Below are 21,708 nucleotides of genomic sequence, written 5' to 3'. Positions count from 1 at the left end.
CCTAGAGGCACTAGGGGGCACTGTGTAAAAATTGCAGAGCATAAAAAGACGATGAAAAGTGAAAATACAGCATGGGCAAAACCGCTGCATTCCAAAGCATTATGCAGATTAATTACTGAGTTCATTGTAACCTGCCTGTATGTGTACACACATTAACTTACACTTTTGTGGGTTTTTCTGAATTAGCCTGTGTGGTGGAACAAGCTGCTTCCTGAGCTTTGCAAGAGAACCAGACTTAATGGAAATGATTGTCCTGTTCTTATTTCATCACTGAAAGGTAAATCAATTGAATGAAAATTTACTTCATAACCCTTTTTATGTCATCTGATGCTCTAAATGCTGTTCAGGCTATGGACTACTGATGTGATAATCTGAAAAAAAAAAATAGAGGACGTTTTTCTATAGTGCTAGCTAATATAGCTCAGCAGGCTTTCTGGTCACTATTACAGGATTCTTCAACATAAGACATGATTTTAGTTTGCTTTTGAGATTTCCTGTAGTTATATTTTCTCCTAAGTGTGTCTCAAATTTCATGCTAGTTGCAGTACTTAGATAATTTGATTACTTCAGTTAGTAATTACGTTGTTAATGTTGTTTTGTTCTTTGTTCTAAAACCAAAAAACCTAAAAAAAGGTTTTCTCACCTTCTCTGAGCAGAAACTTTATCAGTTGTTGCAATGGAACTGGAACTAAGGGATTTTCTCAGTCTTCTACCAGAAGATGGAACTGCAGCTTTCTTCCTGCCACATCTTCTCCACTGCAGCCAGAGGAAGCTGCTGACCTAAAACAACAGAAGTCTTATGCACTCAAATGCAAAGAATATACTGCGGCAAAAAAGTAAATTAAAGAAATAGAACTACTTCTAAGCTATTGAGGGACTCTCCTCTCATAAATCACCTTAATTCTCAGTTGAAATCTTATGACGGCTATTGAGGGACAGCTATTGTGTGAGGCAAACCATTTGTTTTAAAGGTAATACTGTTACACTGTGACAAACACCAGCAAACCAGAATTCCTGCCAGGTAGAGCTGACTGATAAAAACATAATTATTCAGCTGCCAGGTGGGATCATGAATCTTTCTCAGTGAGGGTGAATTTATGGCCAAAGCAGCTGGAAAATACAGTACAGTTGGACGTGCGGTGGTCACTGAAAGTAAAGTGGGGGGTGAATCTTAATTCTGTGTTACTTTGGATTACTCACCTAGGGAAGAGTTGAAGCTCAGGCTCATATCTTACCTGTATGAGTAAAAGTAAGTGCCTTACTCTTTCAGGAGAATTATTTTGTTTTGCAACATAGACATTCCCTTGAAGTCCATCTGGCAAAATTAGTCAGCTGCTCTGTCATCCTAGTTACACATCCATGGCTGTGTAACACTGAAGTGGTTTCATTTAGCAACTCACAAAAAAGGCCATAAATCAAAGAGAAACGAACGTGTTCCCAAGAGGAGTGGAATATATGAATTACATCTTGCTTGCCATTTTTCTTTTCTTTCTTCTCCTGTTGTACTCAGTCATCAGGCAAGTATTTGAAGTATCACGAGGTCACAGATCCAGCTGAAAACTCTTATTTCTTCTAAGGTTTTTGGTACTTGTGCATTTATGTACTGATGCTTGTCTTTTTTGGGGGGGAGGGGCAGAAAACATGCTTCTGTTCCTTCAGCTGGATTTCAGTCATAGTAAATTGTCACAATGTTTATGACCTCCTTATAAATGCTGTTTGGGTTTATTGAGCATATACCACAAATAAAACAACAAACTCCATGATCCCATAACCTTCTAGAGGCCTAATTAGCTGATACTGACTCTGTGAAATCCATTTTCACTGAAGCTGTAATGTTACTTCACATGTGTAAAAGTCAGTAGAGAGCATCCACATTGGAAACAAAACAGATTTTTTTTTTAAAAAAAAAGGGAAAAAATCTTACCTTTGTAGCATTCCTGATACAGCCAAAGTCAATGATCTAATTTATCAGTAGAGATTATGCTAGTTTCAGTAGAATCTACATTAAAAAAAAGGTCAAAGGGATTTAGATGTTCTGCAGACAAGCAAATTCCTTTGTTCTGGTCTTTGTAAAGCCCAAATGTTTTGCTTTACCTGTCCCATGCATCCTTCCCTGTTGTTTGACACAGGTCTAACATACCTGGAGTTGGGCTTTTAAAACCCAACTGGGTGGCTCAGTGATACCTGCTCTTACTGCCTTCGTTTGTGACCTGCATCAGTCATGCACCAATAGTGCTGCTTCCACCTGTCAAGGAATGCTTAAGTTGCCTGCATTACCTAATTAACAGCAGAAAGATGCCACTGATGGAAGCTCTTGGGTATCACCATCCTCAAAGTTTGCCCTTCACTGTCTGAATTTCATCAGAGTTTTGTCTGCATAACAGCAAAACAAAAACATCCTGTGCAAGTGTGATCCTTCAGCCATTGCATAACATAAATTCACTATTTTGAAAGATGCTACTAGATCTTTATAAATAATTCAACAGGAATAATAGAACTATTTTGTTAGCTGTTCAATTATCCAATAGCATCTATATTTTAAGTGTGAACCTATGGGTAAACTGATAATCAAATTCCTATTTTCCAAATAATAAATACTAACATAATTGGCTAGTAGCATGTGACAACAAACTTTGCAGTTACTCAAGGTTCTTTGCAAATGTAAAAAAAAAAAAAAAAGTAAAGTACATTTCATTTGTCTCTTCCATGTTCCTCAGCAGTAAAATACCATGCATTAGCCATCACCTAGAATGTTTAGTTTGCAGGATAGTATTTTTATTTAGAGAAAAAGGTATTTATAAGCTGTTGCATCCATTCAGTCCCTTTTGTTAGCTGTGGATCATGAAATGAAATCTTCCAAAAGACATGTGAAGATCAGCTATCCAGGATATAATAATTCCCAAGAAATGCTTCAGTGAAGGCAGACTTTGGTAAATGTTTTCGTCATTCTTGTGTGCCTGCTTTACCTTTACACTTGAACTGATTGAATAATCTTGGGAACAAAGATGGTGTGTCTGTGAGGGGGAAAACAACGCTTATTACTCACATTTCATCAAAAGAATATGGACAAAAGCTTCCAAAATGAGACCAGTGGATCCCAGTACCTTCTAGACATTGTGAGTTAGATTTAAAAGGAGCTTTAGAATGCACGGAAGGGTATATTTTAATGTACTTTAGATGGCTGATAATGAAAAATCCAACATTCTGGTTCTACAGGTTAGTCTTTCTACATCTCCTTCCATGTAGCCTTAAGTCACCTTTTTTAATTATATGTGCAAGTTTGGCATAATGTAGTCTGTAAATTAGAATGGTTTATAAAATATAATTGTATCATGCTTAACATTCTACTCTGTGTTTTTAGTATAGAAACATTATACAGTTGTATATCTGTACATAGGCACAGCTGCACGTACTTTGAAGTGCTCCTGCTGGTCCCTTTCTGTCAGTTAACCACAGCACACACTACCTGTGTCTTCTGAGTTCATGAAACATTTGCTTTTAAAATTGTATTAACTTTGTAGAAACAAGAATTTTTAGAATACTTCAAGATACAAGTATTTTCACAGGTAATATTGCTAAAGTGAGGTAATAGCGTCTGTAAAACTGCAACATCCTTTAGAAAGAAAACACTATTTTAGTATTTTGGTACTGTAACTGTTAGGGATACAGAAAACAGTCTCACAAAGAATTCTTTTTAAATAAGAATTTAAATAATTTTTTTCACTTAAATTTCCTTTATGGATAGCTGAAGTCAGTATGATTGGGTGGCTTGCAACATTCTGGCCTCCAGACAATACAAAGCCAAAGGCCTGAACTGGTTCTGAGTGCACTGGCCTGCCTGTGAGCCTCACTATGCTCCTACCTTCCCTCGGGAGCACTGTGTAGGTTGCTTCCATGCCTGCATGGACGTGGTCAGTAACATGACAGTGCAGTAGCCAGGTTCCTGGGTTCTGTGGAGTCATTTCCACAGTCTGAAATGTCCCAGGGAACAGATCAAAGACATCTGCCCGGTAAACCCCTGTTTGCTTTAGGACAAAGGGAAAAAATGGTTAAACACGTGGCATTACCAGATGGCAGTAATTAAAGCTATCTTTTAGGATATTTTCATCAAAATTTTTAATCACAGTTGAGTGAAAAGAAATACATCATTTCTACAGAAGCATCACTTTGTACATCTGCTTCACGCTTAGAAGACTGATGAGCTAGGAACTATGTGGAAATGAAGGAAAGCCACAGCTGTTGTGTTACCACAGCCATAAAGTTTAACAGCTACCTTGATCAAAGCAACTTGGGAGGTTACCAATCAGCAAATGCTACTGGCAGATATTCTCTGGCTCCTGTAGGTTGATCAAATACAGGTTTGGGGTGTACAAATTTCAAATTACCAGTCTTGCTTAATATTGTAATCTCTGACTTTTCACCAGACATTAGAGTCCTTGGTATCTGATCTACCTCTCATTCTTAACACAGCAAGAAATTGGTGTTAAGGACCTGTTACCTTATAATCAAAGCTGTGTCCGTGGAAGTGTGCTGTGTGAATGTCTATTTCATTGCCCATTCCCACCAAGTACCAGCTTACTTTATCTCCAACATGCATAGTCAGACCATGTAAATTTCCAAACACTTTTCCATTGATGGCTAAAATGAGGGAAAGAACAAGACAGAGAAAACACGTAAGATTTCATGTATTGTTGGTCTCTAAACTTCAACAGAATACAAGATTTGAAAGCCAGTGCTAGTCAGCAATACAGAATCATAGAATTGGCTGGGTTGGAAGGGACCTCAGAGATCATCAAGTCCAACCCTTGATCCACTACTGCTGCAATATATATGGTATATTTGAGAGGTATATACAAGCAAAACAGTTGAACTGCTTATTATGAATGGTTCAGATTCAACTAGAAAATAAGACATAGTTAGCAGTTCCTTACAACACACCAGCACTGCAGTTCTTAAAGATCAATGTTACCTGCAGTCTTTGTGTATGCTTCTCCAGGACATGGTTTTAAGATGCAGGTTGCCTTTCCAAATGATACAGAACAGTTGTTCACCGATAAAAAAAAATTCAAATTTAGATTTTACTCTTTCTCTCCTCAACATTTCAACATAGGAGCATTTTTTCCATAGGTTTGTTTTGTTTTATTTTTTTTAAAAAGGTCATTCAGTGGCATTAACAGTGTTTTCAAGTAGATTTAATGAATTTTTTCAGGCCTTTTGCCATGGTACTGGAAATTCACAGGGGATGAGAAAGTCAAATTTATAGGCAGCACTTCCAAATGCAGAATTGTATAGAGCTACATCAAATAAACTGGGAAACATACCGTGCATTTTATTACTTTCTAGGAATTCCTCATTCTCTTTGTCAACAAGGTGTGGGTTGGTAGAATAGGTTTTAATGTTTTCATCCAAGTACCATGACTCATTTTCATCAAAAACCATAAAAAGAAGAGCAAATTGAATCCTCTTTTTAGTATGAAATGATGGCAAATAATGTCTACGACACACAACAAGTGTGCCTATTAATCCACTGTAAGTGTCCTGAAATGACAAATGAAAAATCATAGAATTACCCAATGAGACTAAGCAGGAGCATTTTTAATGCCAGGCATTACATGCTGCCTCTTATTATTTTTACAGCTGTCAGTATCTGGAAATAAAGGTAGCCAGTATCTCACAAACAGGGTTATTTCACCACTGTTACTCAGCACCCATGGATCAAGTTCAATGGACTGTGAAGAGTAACTGCCTCTTTTTCATCTCTTCCTGGAAATAAATATTTGTTCTGTTTTAACTCTTTACTCTCTTTTTTTTTTTTTTCTTTCTTTGCTTCTTTCTTCAGGTTCTAGGATTTTGAGCTTGGTTTTCATTCAAAATATACTTCTTTACACTTTTTATGTGTGCTTCCTGAGTCATGAAGAAATGAATACATTCATTTCCACTTAAAAATTATTAGTCACATTAAGTTAATGGGTGCTTGTACAAACATGGCAGCTCCACAGTTGAATTCAAAGGCACATTACTGGGGGGAATGACTTGACCAGAAAAAAAAACAAAAAACCCAAAACAAAACAAAGTTTCAAACTCATCTCCCTTTTCCTGTGATTATATCTGTGTTGCAATAATGAAAAAAAACACATTTAGAATGATACTGATAATCTACCTTAATGATGTCCACCGTTGAATGGTACGCCCATGCAATACAATCTGGATCTCCTCCCCCAGAACTAGATCTCTCTGGGATTTTCCAGATATAGATTTTTGTTTCACCTGAATTAAGTAAGTTTTGATAAGTTTTAGAAGTTTTCCATGTGCTGACCTGTAAGAGGTCATCCTGAAACAGAACTTATCTCCATTTACAGCTTGTATTTGTCCTGAATTCCCTCTTCCCAATTACTGCACTGATGAGCTTATTGTTATTTCCTTTCTCCAGATCCCTGATCCTTCTTGCCAATGTTTTGGGTTTGTTTTATTTTGTTTTGGTTTTTATGCAACTCCACTGTGCAGTTTATCATACTTAAAAACAATTTTATCCTTTGTAAAGATCACAGAGAAACCTCAAAAATAATAGCTCACATAAACTATGTGCTCCCTATGTAGCCAAATCTGTTTGCTTTCATGAAAGGTGCAGCCACACTGTGTCAAAAAATTACTGATCTGTCAAGGGCTAGAATACAAAGCAATAATTTGGAGAGCTGTTTTAATTGTAGAAAGATTTATCATAAGCAGCATCAAGAACCTGAGGTAGAAACAAATAAACTAAAATGAAGTATATCCTTCTAGCTTACATTAAAACCTTGCTAAACCTTACTAGATGGCCTGATGTTACCTTCCAGAAGTAAACAAGGATGCTTTGATACCTGGGTTAGTTACAGCAACAATGGAACTGTCTGTTTTCACTCCATGGGCATGTATAGAATAAGGTCTTGATGCCAAGTTCTTAAAAACTATTAGAATTTTATCTCCAATATTTGACATAAGCAGTGGCCCTGTTGAATTTAAAAGAAACATTAATTTGGTTTTACAAAAGATCAGAACAGAGAGAGACAGCTTGCTTTGTTCAAATACATAATAACATTGGGTTGTAATTCACATAAACTGTATGTGGATAATGTCATCACTATGATACATCAAATTGAGTAGCTGGAGTTAGCCACCTATGTAGACGCTGAAGTTTCAAAAGCCCCAAACACCTAGTGTGTATTTTAAATCAGTTTGGATGTTGCTGCCCAGTTTTATGTTGCCTTTGAAAACACTGAACTTTGATCAGGCAGCAAACCAGGGGTTTTTTTCTCTTCTTGCAAAACAACCTATGAAATCTTGCCAGGAAAGCACCATAATAGAAGTAGCAATGCCATGTAATTTTAGGTACTTTGTGATGGTAGGACAACACTGAGTGTTATTTCAATAGTATCTTTTCATTTTGTTTCACTGCATTCTTCCCAATTTCAGTGCTGAACTTCATAATGACTATACCTTGAATTTCCAGGTGCTGATGCTCCTCTGCTCTGTTTTTGGGAGTGCTGAATGTCTGGTCAGTGTACTCGCGATACACTACCTTCCGGTATATTGAGCCAATGAATTTGTCTTCTTTATTTAAAAATGGATTGCCAGGGCTGAAAAGAAAAATAAATTAAAATATGCTGTACATTTTTTCATTAATTTTAAAACATCTTTTGCAGGTATGTCAATTACCCATTAAACAAAACACAGGTCTCACTGGTATCTACAACATGAAGACCTTCTTGTTAAGCTGGAAGGTTTATCTTAACTTGAAAGGTTAAAAACCCACTATAAATATACCAAGTCTTTATAGTATTTGAGAGAATGCTGAGTGCTTTTCCTGGGTGATATTTCAAATTACAAGAACTCATCCGACTTGCAAAACAGAGCACTCAGTGACTTCTGTGGATCTAAGAAGAAGCCAAAAATTTGTGAAGCTCAAGTGCCTTGCTGAAATAAAAAGTGAGAGACTGGTTCTCAGCTAAGATCATGAGAGCTGCAGACAGTGGGGAAGAAAAAGTCTGATGGCAGCATAGTCCATATTACTTGTTCTTATAAGTATGAGGGAGTCTGCTGTGGTATGCAGAGCAAGAAAATGTGCTATCAAGCTCAGGAAAAAGAAGAAAATACAATTGTCAATAAAAATTATAGGCAGTTATTATCTACTACTTTAACCTCATATGATGTTATACAGACGGAACACATAGAAATTAATTAGTTTATTGTTTAGCCTCTTCTGCTAACTCATATTAATTTTTGAGCCAACCACTTCCCTTTCACCAAGTTTCAAATACTGGAAATAAAACACCAAGGTGACAAAGCTTCACAGTTAATGGATTCAGTCTTGAACTTAACTTGGGTAAGCTAATGAAATACGAGAGGAGTGAAAAATAACCTTACTCAGATTACAAGTAAACATGAGACAAAGACATGTTGTATATTGTAAGTTACTCAATATCAAGACAAAGTAGTCATTGTATCTACAACTTAATGAACATTTTCAGCATTGCACATCAAGGACTACCAACAATAGTAAATAATAAATCCTGTATCCAGGATTCACAAAAATCTGTAGAAGCCCCACAGAAGATTTGTGCTGAACCATTTTATGAACATGACACTGCCTGGCTCACAGTTACATGGCAACATTAGTGGGGAAGGATCACAAATTCTAGTGAGCCCTAAAAATAAGTATGTAAAGAAAACACATCTAGAAATGCCTACAGAAGGAAAAGGTTTAAAGGAGAAATTAGTTGCTCCTTTGCTTTTTTGCATTTTTTTCCTAGTGCATATTTCAAAGTACCTTTCCTTGTGGTATTGATGCCTCTCAAATTCCCAAGTCCTGTTAGGAGAATAGTCCCATTCAACTTCCACTGCAGCAATATAATAAGTCTTCTCATGCAAACTCATAGATAGATCTACATTCCACCAATGGCATTTTTTCACTTTGTAATTCTGTTTCATGCCCGCTGTGTAGTGATCTGTTGTCAGGCAGGACACTTCAAAAATTCCTAGGGGTTGTACAAGACCAACATTTGAGGACAAAAGTCTGTTTTGAGTAAGCCTTGAAATTGTATTACCTGTGGTCAATAGGGTTTGCAGAAAGCTACTGCTCATATAAGATGCAAATTCTTGGTGTGGTATGGCTACTTGTAATAAAATTCATACATAGCAACTACAAAAATCAAGCATTAAGAGCTTATGTCCTGTGAACACAAGTTTGCTGCTCATTAAACACAGCTGTACACAGCTGTGGCACCCAAAAGATCAAAAGACCTGCTTAAAGCTTGAAGCTAAGCATAAGATATTAAAGGTAAACAGTTTCTAAAATAATAACAGGATTTTAAGACATTTACCTTCAGAATCAGGCTTCATAATAACTGTAAGAAATGTATGTGGAAACAGATTCGCTGTATCCCTTCTTGTTCCTTCAGTCATGAATGTGTTTTCTGAAAAGTATATCCCATGGACATCGACTTCTGACCCCAAGCCCATCAAATGCCAGGAAACCAGACTTCCTTTGCACATCTCAAGACCAGGCTGATTTCCATACATATAACCATTAATGGCTGTAGAAGGTTTGAGGAAGCAAAACCCACTATGATTGACACATTACTTAATTCTACAGATTAAATAATACACACTTCAGATATAATGTGATGTCTTACAATGACAGAAATATCAATAATAAATAAAATACTTTCTCACATTGGTGAAGGCAGAGAATCAATTCAAGGAAAACAACTTTTAATAAACATGGTTTGAAAAATGTTTAACTCTTCTCCTTTTCACTGTCTGAAGTGCTGAGTTGACTGACTGGAACTCCCATTGCTTTATACCTGCCAAGTATGCAGGATGCATAAAGCATCCTGATTTACACCCTGCAAGACCTTCCAGCCACAGAGTGGAGACATCTGTTTTGTAGTTCTAGTTACTAATCCTTTCTATCTACTCCTGTGCAGAACTTTCAAAGCCTGTGCTTCACAGCTACCACTGAATGCTCAGTATCAAGGGTCTGTAAGAAGTGGCAATGCCCCCAAGGGCAAAATGTAAGAAAGAGCACAAGCAAGCATGTTTAAAGATTAGGATCTATTTGCAGGGCTGCCTATTGAAGATAAAAGCATTCTTTCCCACAAAACTTGAAGACAACTCTACTGTACCAGAACACAATCAGTATGAGACTCTGCTCTGGAACAAAGACCTTCACTTTAAGGGGGCCACAGTGCTAATAAAGGTCTCCAGACTCAGACAGGACACAGAATGAGCCAGCAGTGTGCCCTAGTGCTATCTCAGGCTGCATTTGGAGGAGGGTTGCCAGCTGGTCAGGTTATGAAGGTCAGACTGCAGCTGCCAGTGGAGAAATCCTTCAGACAAACTGAGCTGCAAAGCAGCTTGGCAGCAAAAGACCTGGAGGTCCTGGTAAACACCAAGTGGAACAAGAGCGAGCGATGTGCCCTTGGGTCAAAGAGGTGCACGGTGTTCTGGCCTGCCTGAGGCAGAGCATGGCCAGCAGGTCGAGGGAGGGGATCCCTCCACTCTGCTCAGACTGGAGAGAGCCCAAAGGGCCAGGGCCACAAGGATGATGAAGGGACAAGAAAACATCTCCTCCTGCGAGAAAAGGCTGAGAGAGCTGAGCTGGGGCTGCTCAGCCTGCAGATGAGAAGCCTCCGGATCAGAGTTTATTATCAGTACTTGCAGGGAGGACATCAAGAAGATGGAGCCAGATTCTTCCCAGTGGTGCCCAGTGACAGGGCCATAGGCAATGGGCACAAATTCACACACTGGAGGTTCCCTTTCCTGATTGTTCCATCAGGAAACAATTTTCACTGTGAGGGTGACTGAAGACTGGCACAGGTTGCCCAGGGAGGAGGTGGAGTCTCTGTCCTTTAGAAGCCACCTGGACATGGTCCTAGGTAACCAGGTGAGTGACCCTGCCTGAGTAGGGGTGTTGGACCAGATGGACCCCTGAGGACCCTGCCAACCTCACCCAGTCTGTCATTCTGGGAAAATCCTCCTTTCAGCTGCACCATCTGTAGGGCAGAAGTTGTTGTTATCTTCCTGTCTGGTTTCATTCATAGGGGTTGCACATGGGCTACAGACCTAAGTCCTCCTGTCTGCTCCAGCCAGTACCTGACAGAACTAACTGCTTGATTACCATGCAAGGCTTTGAACAGCTGTCTCTTCAACTACCACATTTAACTCAAATTGAATTACATTCCAACAAGGTTTAGTTTCCAATGGGAAGGAACGAAAGGTCTCTGCTACTACACAGTTCCCCAGTCCCCAACATGAGATTACAAAAGTAAAAAGCTTATTGTAGAAATGAATATTTGTCTAACTAGTAATTTTCTTACAGTGCATTTTGTTCGACTCCTGGAAGTCCTCATCATCTTTGTCAATTTCATTAGGATTTAGTGCAAACATCAAAATATTGTCATCCAAGTACCAGCTCAGATTCTCATCAAATACCGTAGCAAGTAGAAAAAACTCCATGTTCACATTTTTCTGTTGAAAGGAAATAGCATGAAGCAAAACAGAAATGAGTGAACAGCAAATGTCAGGGAAGAAAACTGTATGCACATAATTTATGAGTGTAATTGACAAAGTAGGACACTGATATTTCATTCCAGTAATCTCAAAGCTCTCTAGTTGCTGTATCTGTTGACTATGTATGTGTTGCTAATGCTCTTCCTACCATCGGGAACCACCTCTGGAAATTAACGTGTGTTTTGATCTTTAAAGTGCCTACAATATTTCTAGTCAGACTCAGCTGAGACTTGAATGCCAGTGTTTGCTCTTTGCAGTGGTGTTTTCACAACACAGTGTCTGTCTTATCTGGACAGAGATTTATTTTCTCTTTTTTTTCCTAAAAGAAAAAAGAACACTAAACTCACTTTCTTCATTTTATGTTTTCCCCTCAGCATCTGGGTGAGACTGTGATCTGAAATGGGGGTGGTGCTGAGTGGTCCTTATGTGGCAGGCTCTGAGGCTACAATTTAGGAAGACAAAGCAGATTCAGCTACAGTGAATACAAATGCTTCCATTTTTCTATGTTTTGACTGACCTGTTTCCCAGAGGAAAGCAGAGCTCCTTTCCTGCACACCAAGAGAGGACCCACAAGGCCAGAACTTGTGTCTCTGACTGCATCCACAGCTGAATAATAAAGCCAGGTTAAGCAGTCTGGATCTTGGTCCGTAGGGCCCACACTTCCCGGCACATTCCACTCATATGTAAAGGTAGCACCAGGACTCACGTGAGAGGCTGCAGACCCAGAACCTATCACAGAAAACAGCATCAGGAATTACACCTCATGAACATTGCTGATTTTATCTCTATTAGCAGATGAAGGTGTAGGGCAGCATGTTCCCTGGGACACGGGGTCCCCACCTGTGGTCCCACCTCTGGCAGTGCCGTACCAGGCCCCCTCCTCGCTCTTGAGGTAGCTGACGCCATGGGGGTGGATGCTGAACGGGCGGCTGGCATTGTTTCGGAAGGTCACCCTGATGGTATCACCCACTTCAGCCTTGATAACAGGCCCTAAAAAAAGAGCACATGGTCTAATTAATTTCTAATTCCTACCAGGCAATGTACAGATCACCAGGAGCTTGCAGCAATCAATGGCTGGCTGCTTCTCCTGTGGCACTGGAAGATGCCCCTGTGCCCTTGTGGCTCAGGCTGACCTGAATCACAAAACAGCCCAGCAGCAATTGGACTGCTCTATTCCCAGCTCCTCATGGAGGCCCAATGACACACAGGACAGTTCCTCACTTTGGAGAGAGACCAACCTCAAATTCAGTCCAGAGCCATGACAGAAACAGCCAGGTTACAAATAGGGCTGGACCTGCCTGGCCTCGTAATTCAGAGCCTGACCTCTGGAGACCTCTGTGGCATATTTCCACAGGCAGGATGGGGACTGCCACAGCATTGCCTTCAAGAGCTTTCTTACACCCTGGGGTGGCTCTTGGAGGAAGCCCTGGGCACCAGCATCAGCAGGATTCAGAGAGAGCTGGGGACCCCTACCTTGGAGGTAGAGTGGCACTGTTGACTAGCCAGTGGAAGTGACAGTCTACTGTTGTATATCTTTGACATGAAATAATTTTAGATATCTTACCTAATAGTCCAAGGTGCTCTTCCTCTGTGGGCCTTTTTTTATGTTCAGTGAAAGATCCGTCTGTGTATTCTTTGTAAATGGCTTTTTTATAAGAACCACCAATTCTTGCTTCATTTTGCTCAAAAAATACGTGAGATTCACTACTTAAAAGAAAATGCAATAGATGATAACAGCTCAAGTCATAACACTCAGCTTTTCAAAGGCCGTCAGGACTCCAGTGCTGTCTTCTTAAGTATGATGTGCTGAATTTGTCTTCCGGGTCTCCCTTTCAGTGCTCTGCACACACACTTATCCACAGTCCCATATAAGACTCTGCAGGAATCCACTATCCCTCACTAACTACTTGTCTTTAAGAAAAAGACTCTCTGTTGTGTTGCCCTTATAAAGTCAGTATGCTTAGAGATTCACCAACAATGATTTCCAGTCAGCATTTAATAACCTAAAGTTTACTTTTACTAAACTTTTTACTAAACTTACTTTTTTTTAAAAGTTAGAAATAGTTCCACAACAGTAGATACAAACACTAAGAATATGTAACATCTAAATAGAAAGTGAGAAGATTTAGTCTAGGTTTTTCAATAAGTGACCTTTCAGAGCTTTAGAAGCACTACTTAAACAATGAACTGTTCCTTGTCCTTTGTGGAGCAGGTAAATATTCTTTAACTCACAGATGAAAATTCTGAGGAATCAACGTATGCAATGAACTGATCTAGGTCTTAAATATGTAAACACAGACCAAAGGGCAAACCTACCTTGTGCAAGCCATGTACTGGCTGAGATGCTGCAAGCATCATTTTCATTTTTCAGCTAATGAGATGACACAGAATTCCTGTCTTTGCTCTCTAACTCAGAATTATTAACCATCTTGAATTATCACAGGTCACTGACTACATATGACATTACAATTTTTCTTCATCACAGTGAAATTACTAACACTACAGCAAATTTTTTAATAAGAATGCAAGGAAAACAACAGACCTAATCTAGTCTGATATTTATCCTGGCATTCGTATTTAAGTAGAAGCAGGGATAATGAGAAATTCTGCTTAAAAGTCAGTCCTACCATGTCATACCTTATTCAGCATGTTTGCATTAATTCTGCTTGGAAAGTAAAACTTCTTTAATTAGAAGCATTTACCTGTCAGAGATTAATTCCTGTCCTGTAAAATGGTTAATTGCAGATGGGCCATAATTCCAGATTATCTCTTCTGCGGCAATGAAGTACTGTCTTATCTTTGTACTCTCACTGTGTTCTGTTGCAGATTTCCTACAATCTTGTACTTTAAAAAGGGCCTGCATACCACCTGGAAAAACAAAATGAGGAGGTATAGGAAACTAAGGAGAAGCTACGAATTAGCCCAATCTGTAGGATTTAAGTATTGCCTAGGATGCCCCAACCACACCAAGATGCTGTTCAGTGTGATTTCAAAATAGTGTAGTTAAACCTGTAAGTTAAATGTACTCCTTTTTATATCAGAATTTTCATATCCTGGAGAATGATTTTGAGTTCTGTATTACCTTCCACTTTTGTGAAAAATTACTTCTCTAATTCATGTATAGGGACATAGATCATGACGAAGTGTGGCGTTAGCTGCTATGTATATCTCATATAGCTAGCAACAATGGAAATACAGGAAGATACAGGGGAGAGAAATGCAGATCCTCTCTGCTTTTTAGCCAATGCATTTGCCAGAGCATGTCTTTGTCAGCAGGCAAGTTAGTCTGTCCTGTGCCCCTTGCCCAAATGTGGCATGAGCCCCAACATTTTTGTTAACAAACAGAAAATTGTAACGAAGTACCCTCAGAAAGATCCAAGCTACTGTTTGTCTACAGTTGAGGCCTGCAAAAATGCACTGTGTCAATTGCTGCCAACTGATAACAATTTCCTTTACAGACAGGAATTTCCCTGACTTCCACAGCTACACGCTCAAGCCCATCTAATACACTTCTGTATGTTTCAGCTTCTATGAGAGTTTTGTTACCTAGAGGAGAAAATCATCGGGCATATAATCAAGTCAGAAGTGTTGGTAAAGAGACTCAGCAAAATGCTGTCTCAAGCTAAAAAATATCCAATCACTGGAACTTAGTTCATACCTTCGATGTGGTCATTCACTTGGCAGCTGAGCAGCCATTCTCCAGGACTCCTTGGTATCATGACAGCATCAATAAATGTAGCTGGGAAGAGGTTGATGGTGTCAACTCGATGATGCCTTTCTACTAAGGTCTGTCCATGAAAGTAGGCTGAATGGATATCAGCTTCATTTCCCATACCAAAGAGATGCCATTTTACCTTATCTTCCACACACATTGTCAGGTTTGGGAGGTATCCATACATGTACCCGTTGATTGCTAAAAGAAATGTGATTTACTGAAGCTACTTTCACAGACTTAGGATCTCTTCTTCAGAAGCAAGTGTCATACAATCATTGCTCTATTCTTCAAATTAGAAAGGCTCAAAAGGAAACCCCACACCTCTGAAAGTGAGACAGTACACACACACTTCACTTGCACAACCAGCAGTTCCTGCTTTGACTCAGGAATCCATGCCAGAGCCACAGATATCTTTCTTTGCTGACACTAACAGTAAAAACTGTTTTTCTGTACTGTAATATTACAGTATAGAGTTCAGGACTAAGAAACAGAACAGAGCGACACAACTCTGTTTAGACTATATGAGCAAAGAGGTTCTGGCCCTGAGAATTTTATATCACAGCTCCAAAGGTCTGATTATACAATACTTGCCACCAGTTTTAATTACTTTTAAAAATTATTATTTAAAATAACCATTTTTAATCCCCCAAGAAAAAGCCCTGCTTAAAAAAAAATTATCTATGGTTTATCTTTAAAAGAGACAACACATAAAAATATTGTATCACCATATCAATGAGAAGCAACATTAATACAAAGTTTTCTCACAGTGCATTTTATTGCTTTCCTGGAAGTCGTTGTCATCTTTGTTAACTTTGGAAGGCTCAGAACAGTACGTCCTGATATTTTCCTCTAAATACCAACTGAGATTTTCGTCCACCACAGAAAACATGAGGATAAATTCAGCATCAAAGTGTTTATTGCTGCTTGTATTCATTGTACCTGAAAAAGAAAGCAGTAAATTCAAAGCCTTTGGCAACTGACATCTTTTCTTCAGCTTTAAGTGGGCTGGTCCCTGTTTACTTCATATTTCACCACTTTTCTTGAGTATGAGTGTATACATAAACTTACAGATACACTCAAAAAACAATCAGTTTTGATAGATACTATAATATAACTTGACTAAGAATAAATACTGCATAAGATAAGATTGCAGTAAATCTGTTTGTCATATCAGAATTTACACATCCTTTCACATGACCAGCACACTCACCTCTCAGTCATGGATTTGTGGACAAAATATTCTGCAAATTATATTGGCTGTCACATATAAAATCAAACTACTTCCTATACTACTGAAAGGCAGCCAACTAAGAAGGCAAAAAGCTGCCATTTCAACATTAGCTGTAATCTTCTCCTTTTCTAAGGAGAAGTAAATTCCAAGTAAAGTATTCTAAGTAAATTATTTCACTGATATTTATCAACAACCATTGCAAGTCACCTTGCACATGCATTTACTTACTTATTTATGGCTTACCTTTCCTGCAAATTATCAAAGGCCCAACAAGTCCTGAGGCAACATCTCTTGGAGCATCGATGTGGGAGTGGTAAGCCCTGGTTATGCAGTCTGCATCTGCCTCAGCTGGACCTTGATCTTCTGTCACATCCCATGTGTAAGTGTACTGGCCTCCTGGCTCCACAGCATCATCTCTTTTTTGCAAATCTTTAGTGTTGTCAGGATAAAAAGCACCTGAAAAATGCCACACAGCTACAATTAACAGTACCCATTCACAATATGGTGTCAGGATAACATCTGTTGTGCTTACATGCTCCAGTAATACAGACGAGACAACTGAATACAGGTTGAAAAAAACCAGGAGGGTACCTGTACTTCTTTTAAGGAGTCTCTTGATAATTCCATGTGAGCACTTCCATTAACGGCACATTAAATGTAGTTCTTAATTTATTAGGAGAGCTAACACCTCTGCTAAAAAGATAATTCAAGTATCTTTAAAACATTTGTTAATGTTGGAAACTTTTCTAATGGGAGAAACAGCAAAAAATAAATCAAGCACTGCTCCAAAAAGGACATGCTCTCACAGAATATGTCTGTATCAGCCACATATTATTTATAAAGAAAAACTTTATGAAATATTAGAAGTTAAGCTGGTACATCACAAAATCTTCTAATGAAGAATTTTTGAAGACTACTTTTGAGACAACATCATATTTTCAAAAATTCACACAGTTTTTAAGGCCCACTAAAAGAGCACTCAACAGCCACATTCTGGTGCTGTCTGGTGCAGAACCTACCATCACCCAAGTGTGGCAAGACAAACTATTGTAAGGGCAAATCATCACTAATCCCAATAGCACCCCTACAATGCATCTTAAACCGCGTCAGACTTTTATCTAATTAATTTATTACTAAACAGTAGCTGTTTGTCCATTTTAAGAAATTCTTGCGTATCTTACATAGAATATATACAAATTTAGTGTTAGGAATTTGAAACTTTAAGCTATCACTGTTAACAATCTTCACAAAAGCATCAACTTTTCCTTTACGTATCTCAATACCTGCATCTCATATACCTTTATATCATTACTTCAGGTGAAATTTAAATACTCTTATTTCAGGTGAAATGCTGATCTAAAATGTCTTCTTTGGGAATACCATTTTGGCTTTGTATTTTGGTCTTGAAAAATTTATCACAAATATTAACTCCTATTCTAAATCGATTTTGCCCCATTTAAAATCTTTATTTAGTTTACAAGTCTTCTCCTTGATGAGAGAATACTGCTTATACTCAGAGGAATGACTAACTTTTGCTAAATTCTGGCAGCGAACGGACTCAACCTTACCTTCATTTTCCTTTGTGTATGTTACACCATGTGGATGCAGCGTGTAGCTTCTGGAAGCAAAGTTTTTCAAGTGAATAATAATGGAATCTCCAACTTCTCCCTTAATGATAGGGCCTAAGAAACCTAGCCAGGAAGGTTTGTCAATTTTCACATCATATAAATGATTGGTGTACTGAGCGTAGACAGCCTTCTTGTAAGTGCTTCCTATCCTATGTGGTCCTCTTCTGAGAAAGACTTCAGCCTGACTGTAAAGAAAATAAACATGTATGTAGTGTCAGGTACTCATTTTATATTTGATTAGTGTTATTTAGAAGGGTCTCAAATAAAGATCAGGTCTCCCTAGTGCTTGGTACAACTATATGTGTGTTCAGGGACAAATATATCTCGTCTTGAAGAGTTAGGCACCCATACATAGATTAAATATTATGCACTTGATTGTTTTTCTACCTACTTTGTATACTGAAGATAAGGGTATTTGACACAATTTTGGGCAAATTTGAGACCATGTGGACACAGCAAATAATATTTCTTATTGCTCAGAACTTCTGCACTTGCATGCTTGAATTTCCATGGTCTGTTTAAAAATAATAATTTCCACCATCACGCTATTATGTTCACTGCATAGTCCCTGCTCCATTGCAATACAGACCGGATTTTCAGCTGTAAAATACATGTAGGTGTCTGGACATTGGCAAAAATGCAAGGTGCTGCTAACATCCAGTGTGTGCATGTGAGAAGAGGGGCATGCAGAGTGACGGAATGAGTGAGACCAGCCTGCATCTTGCCCATCAGTCATAGACAAAGAAGAATTGCAGCCCCAGAGCTTTATATGATCTACCTTAATTAAAGTCTGATTATAATTGATTCAGCCCAAAATACACAAACAGGTTAGATGAGAGCAGGGAACTCACACAGTGACCTCCTCAATCACTAAGTGCCTTTACTACTCAACCATTGCTCCTCTCAACTAATGAAACACATAGATTTAAAAAGAGAGCTCAGTTAGTGAGGAAACCCTAACCCAGAAGGTAAAACAAGACTGATGGAGATGGCACATCCTACATGTGGTACCAAGACCTCTGAGCTCTGTATCCACCATGGATTAGAATTTTAATTTGACTTTTGAATCATCCGGGTTGGAAAGAACCTCTGAGATCATCAAGTCCAACCCCGTGACCACTGTGGTTCCCAGACCATGGTGCTGAGTGCCACATTCAGTCTCTTTTTAAAAACCTCCAGGGACAGAGAATCCACCACCTCCCTGGGCAGCCCATTCCAATGCCTGATCACCCTCTCTGGAAAGAATTTCTTCCTAATATTCAACCTAAACATCCCCTGGCAGAGCTTAAGCCCATGCCCTCTTGTCCTACTGACACCGGCCTGGGAGAAGAGACCGACTCCCCCCTGGCTCCAACCTCCTTTCAGGGAGTTGTAGAGAGTGATGAGAGCCTCCTCTTCTCCAGACTAATGTGGAAATGCTGCACAAGCACCACCAGATGCCGGCGAGAGGTCAACATGCATCTGACAACTGTCAGCGGCCTTGGAGCCAACCTTTGCCCATGCTGAGGGTCAGGTACCTTTCGGTAACTATTTTTAGTCTCTGAGAAGAGCCAGCTGTGTGGAAAAAGTGCTTAAATTCCCCAACTACAATGGTGAGAGAAACTGCCAGCCCTGGCTGCTCTACCCAGCAGTGCTGGTTAGCCCAAACTCCAGTCTCTTTAGCAACAAACCCTCCTGCACATTCCGCTGCACATTTCAGGGGCACAAGCTGTAGAAGTAAACTTGCTTGAGGCTGAGGCGATCCTGGGAGACAGGGCAAGACTGCCTGAAGCTCAGCAGCCTCCCAGTTCCTCATCTTACCTGAGGAGAAACCAAGGCAACTCAGGTTTGTCTTCCCAGCAGGCTGTCCTGGGAAGCAAGTTAAAACTGCCCCAAAATGCACAGTATTTCCCACAGGGTGAGCATTGTTGCTGACTGTGGGGAAGGAATTGTTTGTACCCTGGCAAGCACAGATCTGAAGTGTAATTAAAATGCCAGTTCACAGCTCCATGAAACTTGAAGAACATAAACTTAGTTCCTAAGGCTCACTTACTGGAAGTCTGAGTTCATTAAGCTACATTAAAAATGAAGCAAGTATGTTATGGCTCTTCTTGGACTGTTTAAACAGTTACCACTTAATTGTAAAATATTCCTTCCAGCAGGTACAGCACACTCTCCCCTGCCCCTGCGCTTCCCTGACTCCGTAAGTACCAGCCTCTGCACAAGCACAGCCTCACAGGTGAAGGGTTCAGCAGAAGCAGCATCAGAGAAGCTGAACGTAAAAAGTGCAATAAAAGGGCCCAGCTCCATAGCTGGCATGCAACCATTGAAAAACTGGAATTAATTTAGCATGCTGCAAGTTGACACAACAGAGCAAAGCAGTGAAAGGGCAGGGAATGGTAGTGACTTGTTGTATTATAACTGCTTTGCAGTTTTCAGACAAGACACACTGCTTCCACTATTTATCAGAATTACTGCTGAATCACTGGCAGTGTCTTACACATCACTCAGTTTATAAGTAAAAAAAAAATTTAAAAGTTGTCTTATGTCTGATGAAGTGGAAGATTTTGGCTGAGATGGTGTTGGCTGTCACTAGAGAAAACAAACCATAGGAAATCTAATTCCTCACCTACAGACTGAGAATCTATTTTCAAGATTTATCTATTTTCAAGATTTTTCTAATTTCTGATTTCTGTCTTATTGTTTTTATTCTAATATAGTCCTCCTTCATTTTAAAGGCACTGGAAAAAAAACCAGAAGGAACGATTTTCTCCGATGCCTTTTATATCTGAGATTTCTTTATTAATTAGTCATGACTTCAGGGTGTTCCCCTTCTCCTCACCATATTTATCTTCACCCTAGTCACTGATCTCACTCTGCACAGGACCCTCCTCACCCTGTGACAAGCAGGATAGGAGGACCATTGCTTACAACACAGCCGAACAGAAAATCTGTGCCAAATAGGAATGTTTTACATTTGTCAAACTGCTGTGTTTAAAAACATAACAGCAAAAGTCATCTCTTCAGCACCAGCATCAAAATTGAAAATCATTAAGGCATTCAGGGTTTTCTTCTAGTCTCTACTTAGTAAACATTTAATTGCAACAAATTCACAAGAAACCTACATATTCCAATGATTTTGATTAGCAGAGCACTGGAATGTATTCTCAACCAAGCCCAGAAAAAGATCAAAATTCCCTTACACACATCTGGCAGAAAATCCACTGACACCAACATGTTTCATTTCACTTCCTCCAGCAGGTTTTCAGTCTGTCCCTAGTGCTGTTAGCAGAGAATGCTCTAAAATCAAACTCAACCAGTGTAAACTGTTTTACTTACGCTTCTTCTTCAAGAAGTTGCCCAGATATGACACTGGTATTGCCAGGTGCATAGTTCCACACTGTCTCTACAATGCCAATGTAGTACTCTCTCCTCACTGCTTCAACTTGGCAGCAGCAAGAAACCAGCAGGCAATTCAGTAAGAATAGCTTCATTTTGTAATCATGAACCTTGTGGAAAATGTGAAACAAAACCACAGGACAGGCACATGCAATATCCCTTTATATGTTCTTGTCTCTCCCACCTCCCTCCTCCCTACCTCCCCCCCC

General features: G+C 39.3%; 2 protein-coding genes across 6 annotated transcripts in view; one reads left to right on the top strand and one right to left on the bottom strand.

Moving 5' to 3' along the window:
* Window positions 1–3,340, top strand: part of HPS3 (HPS3 biogenesis of lysosomal organelles complex 2 subunit 1) — a 17,869-nt gene extending 14,529 nt beyond the window's left edge. For 3 of the 4 annotated variants that reach the window (XM_071752955.1, XM_071752954.1, XM_071752952.1), the window contains 2 exons: window positions 187–277; window positions 657–3,340. In XM_071752955.1, the coding sequence (XP_071609056.1) occupies window positions 187–277; window positions 657–784 (219 nt within the window). In that variant the 3' untranslated portion in view covers window positions 785–3,340. The remainder of the gene's footprint in view (window positions 1–186; window positions 278–656) is intronic. The other variant, XM_071752953.1, reaches the window with a different exon arrangement.
* On the bottom strand, window positions 2,754–21,708 carry CP (ceruloplasmin). Of its 2 annotated transcripts, none has more exons than XM_071752950.1 (19): window positions 21,440–21,708; window positions 18,062–18,306; window positions 16,737–16,949; window positions 16,028–16,201; window positions 15,206–15,460; window positions 14,250–14,415; window positions 13,112–13,251; window positions 12,388–12,537; window positions 12,065–12,276; window positions 11,355–11,505; window positions 9,357–9,569; window positions 8,804–9,011; window positions 7,474–7,613; window positions 6,858–6,986; window positions 6,161–6,267; window positions 5,322–5,538; window positions 4,499–4,638; window positions 3,863–4,025; window positions 2,754–3,014 (listed from the first exon to the last, which is right to left on the bottom strand). In XM_071752950.1, exons 1-19 carry the CDS (start codon window positions 21,592–21,594, stop codon window positions 2,944–2,946), a joined length of 3,249 nt encoding a protein of 1,082 aa, XP_071609051.1. In that variant the 5' UTR covers window positions 21,595–21,708; the 3' UTR covers window positions 2,754–2,943. The 2 variants fall into 2 exon arrangements, with proteins under 2 accessions (XP_071609051.1, XP_071609052.1); XM_071752951.1 differs by having other exon boundaries at window positions 12,400–12,537; window positions 21,440–21,702.

The sequence above is a fragment of the Heliangelus exortis genome, chromosome 9 (assembly GCF_036169615.1).
Source record: "Heliangelus exortis chromosome 9, bHelExo1.hap1, whole genome shotgun sequence".
Classification (NCBI taxonomy): Eukaryota; Metazoa; Chordata; class Aves; order Apodiformes; family Trochilidae; genus Heliangelus; species Heliangelus exortis.
This window is presented reverse-complemented; position numbering and strand designations above follow the sequence as displayed.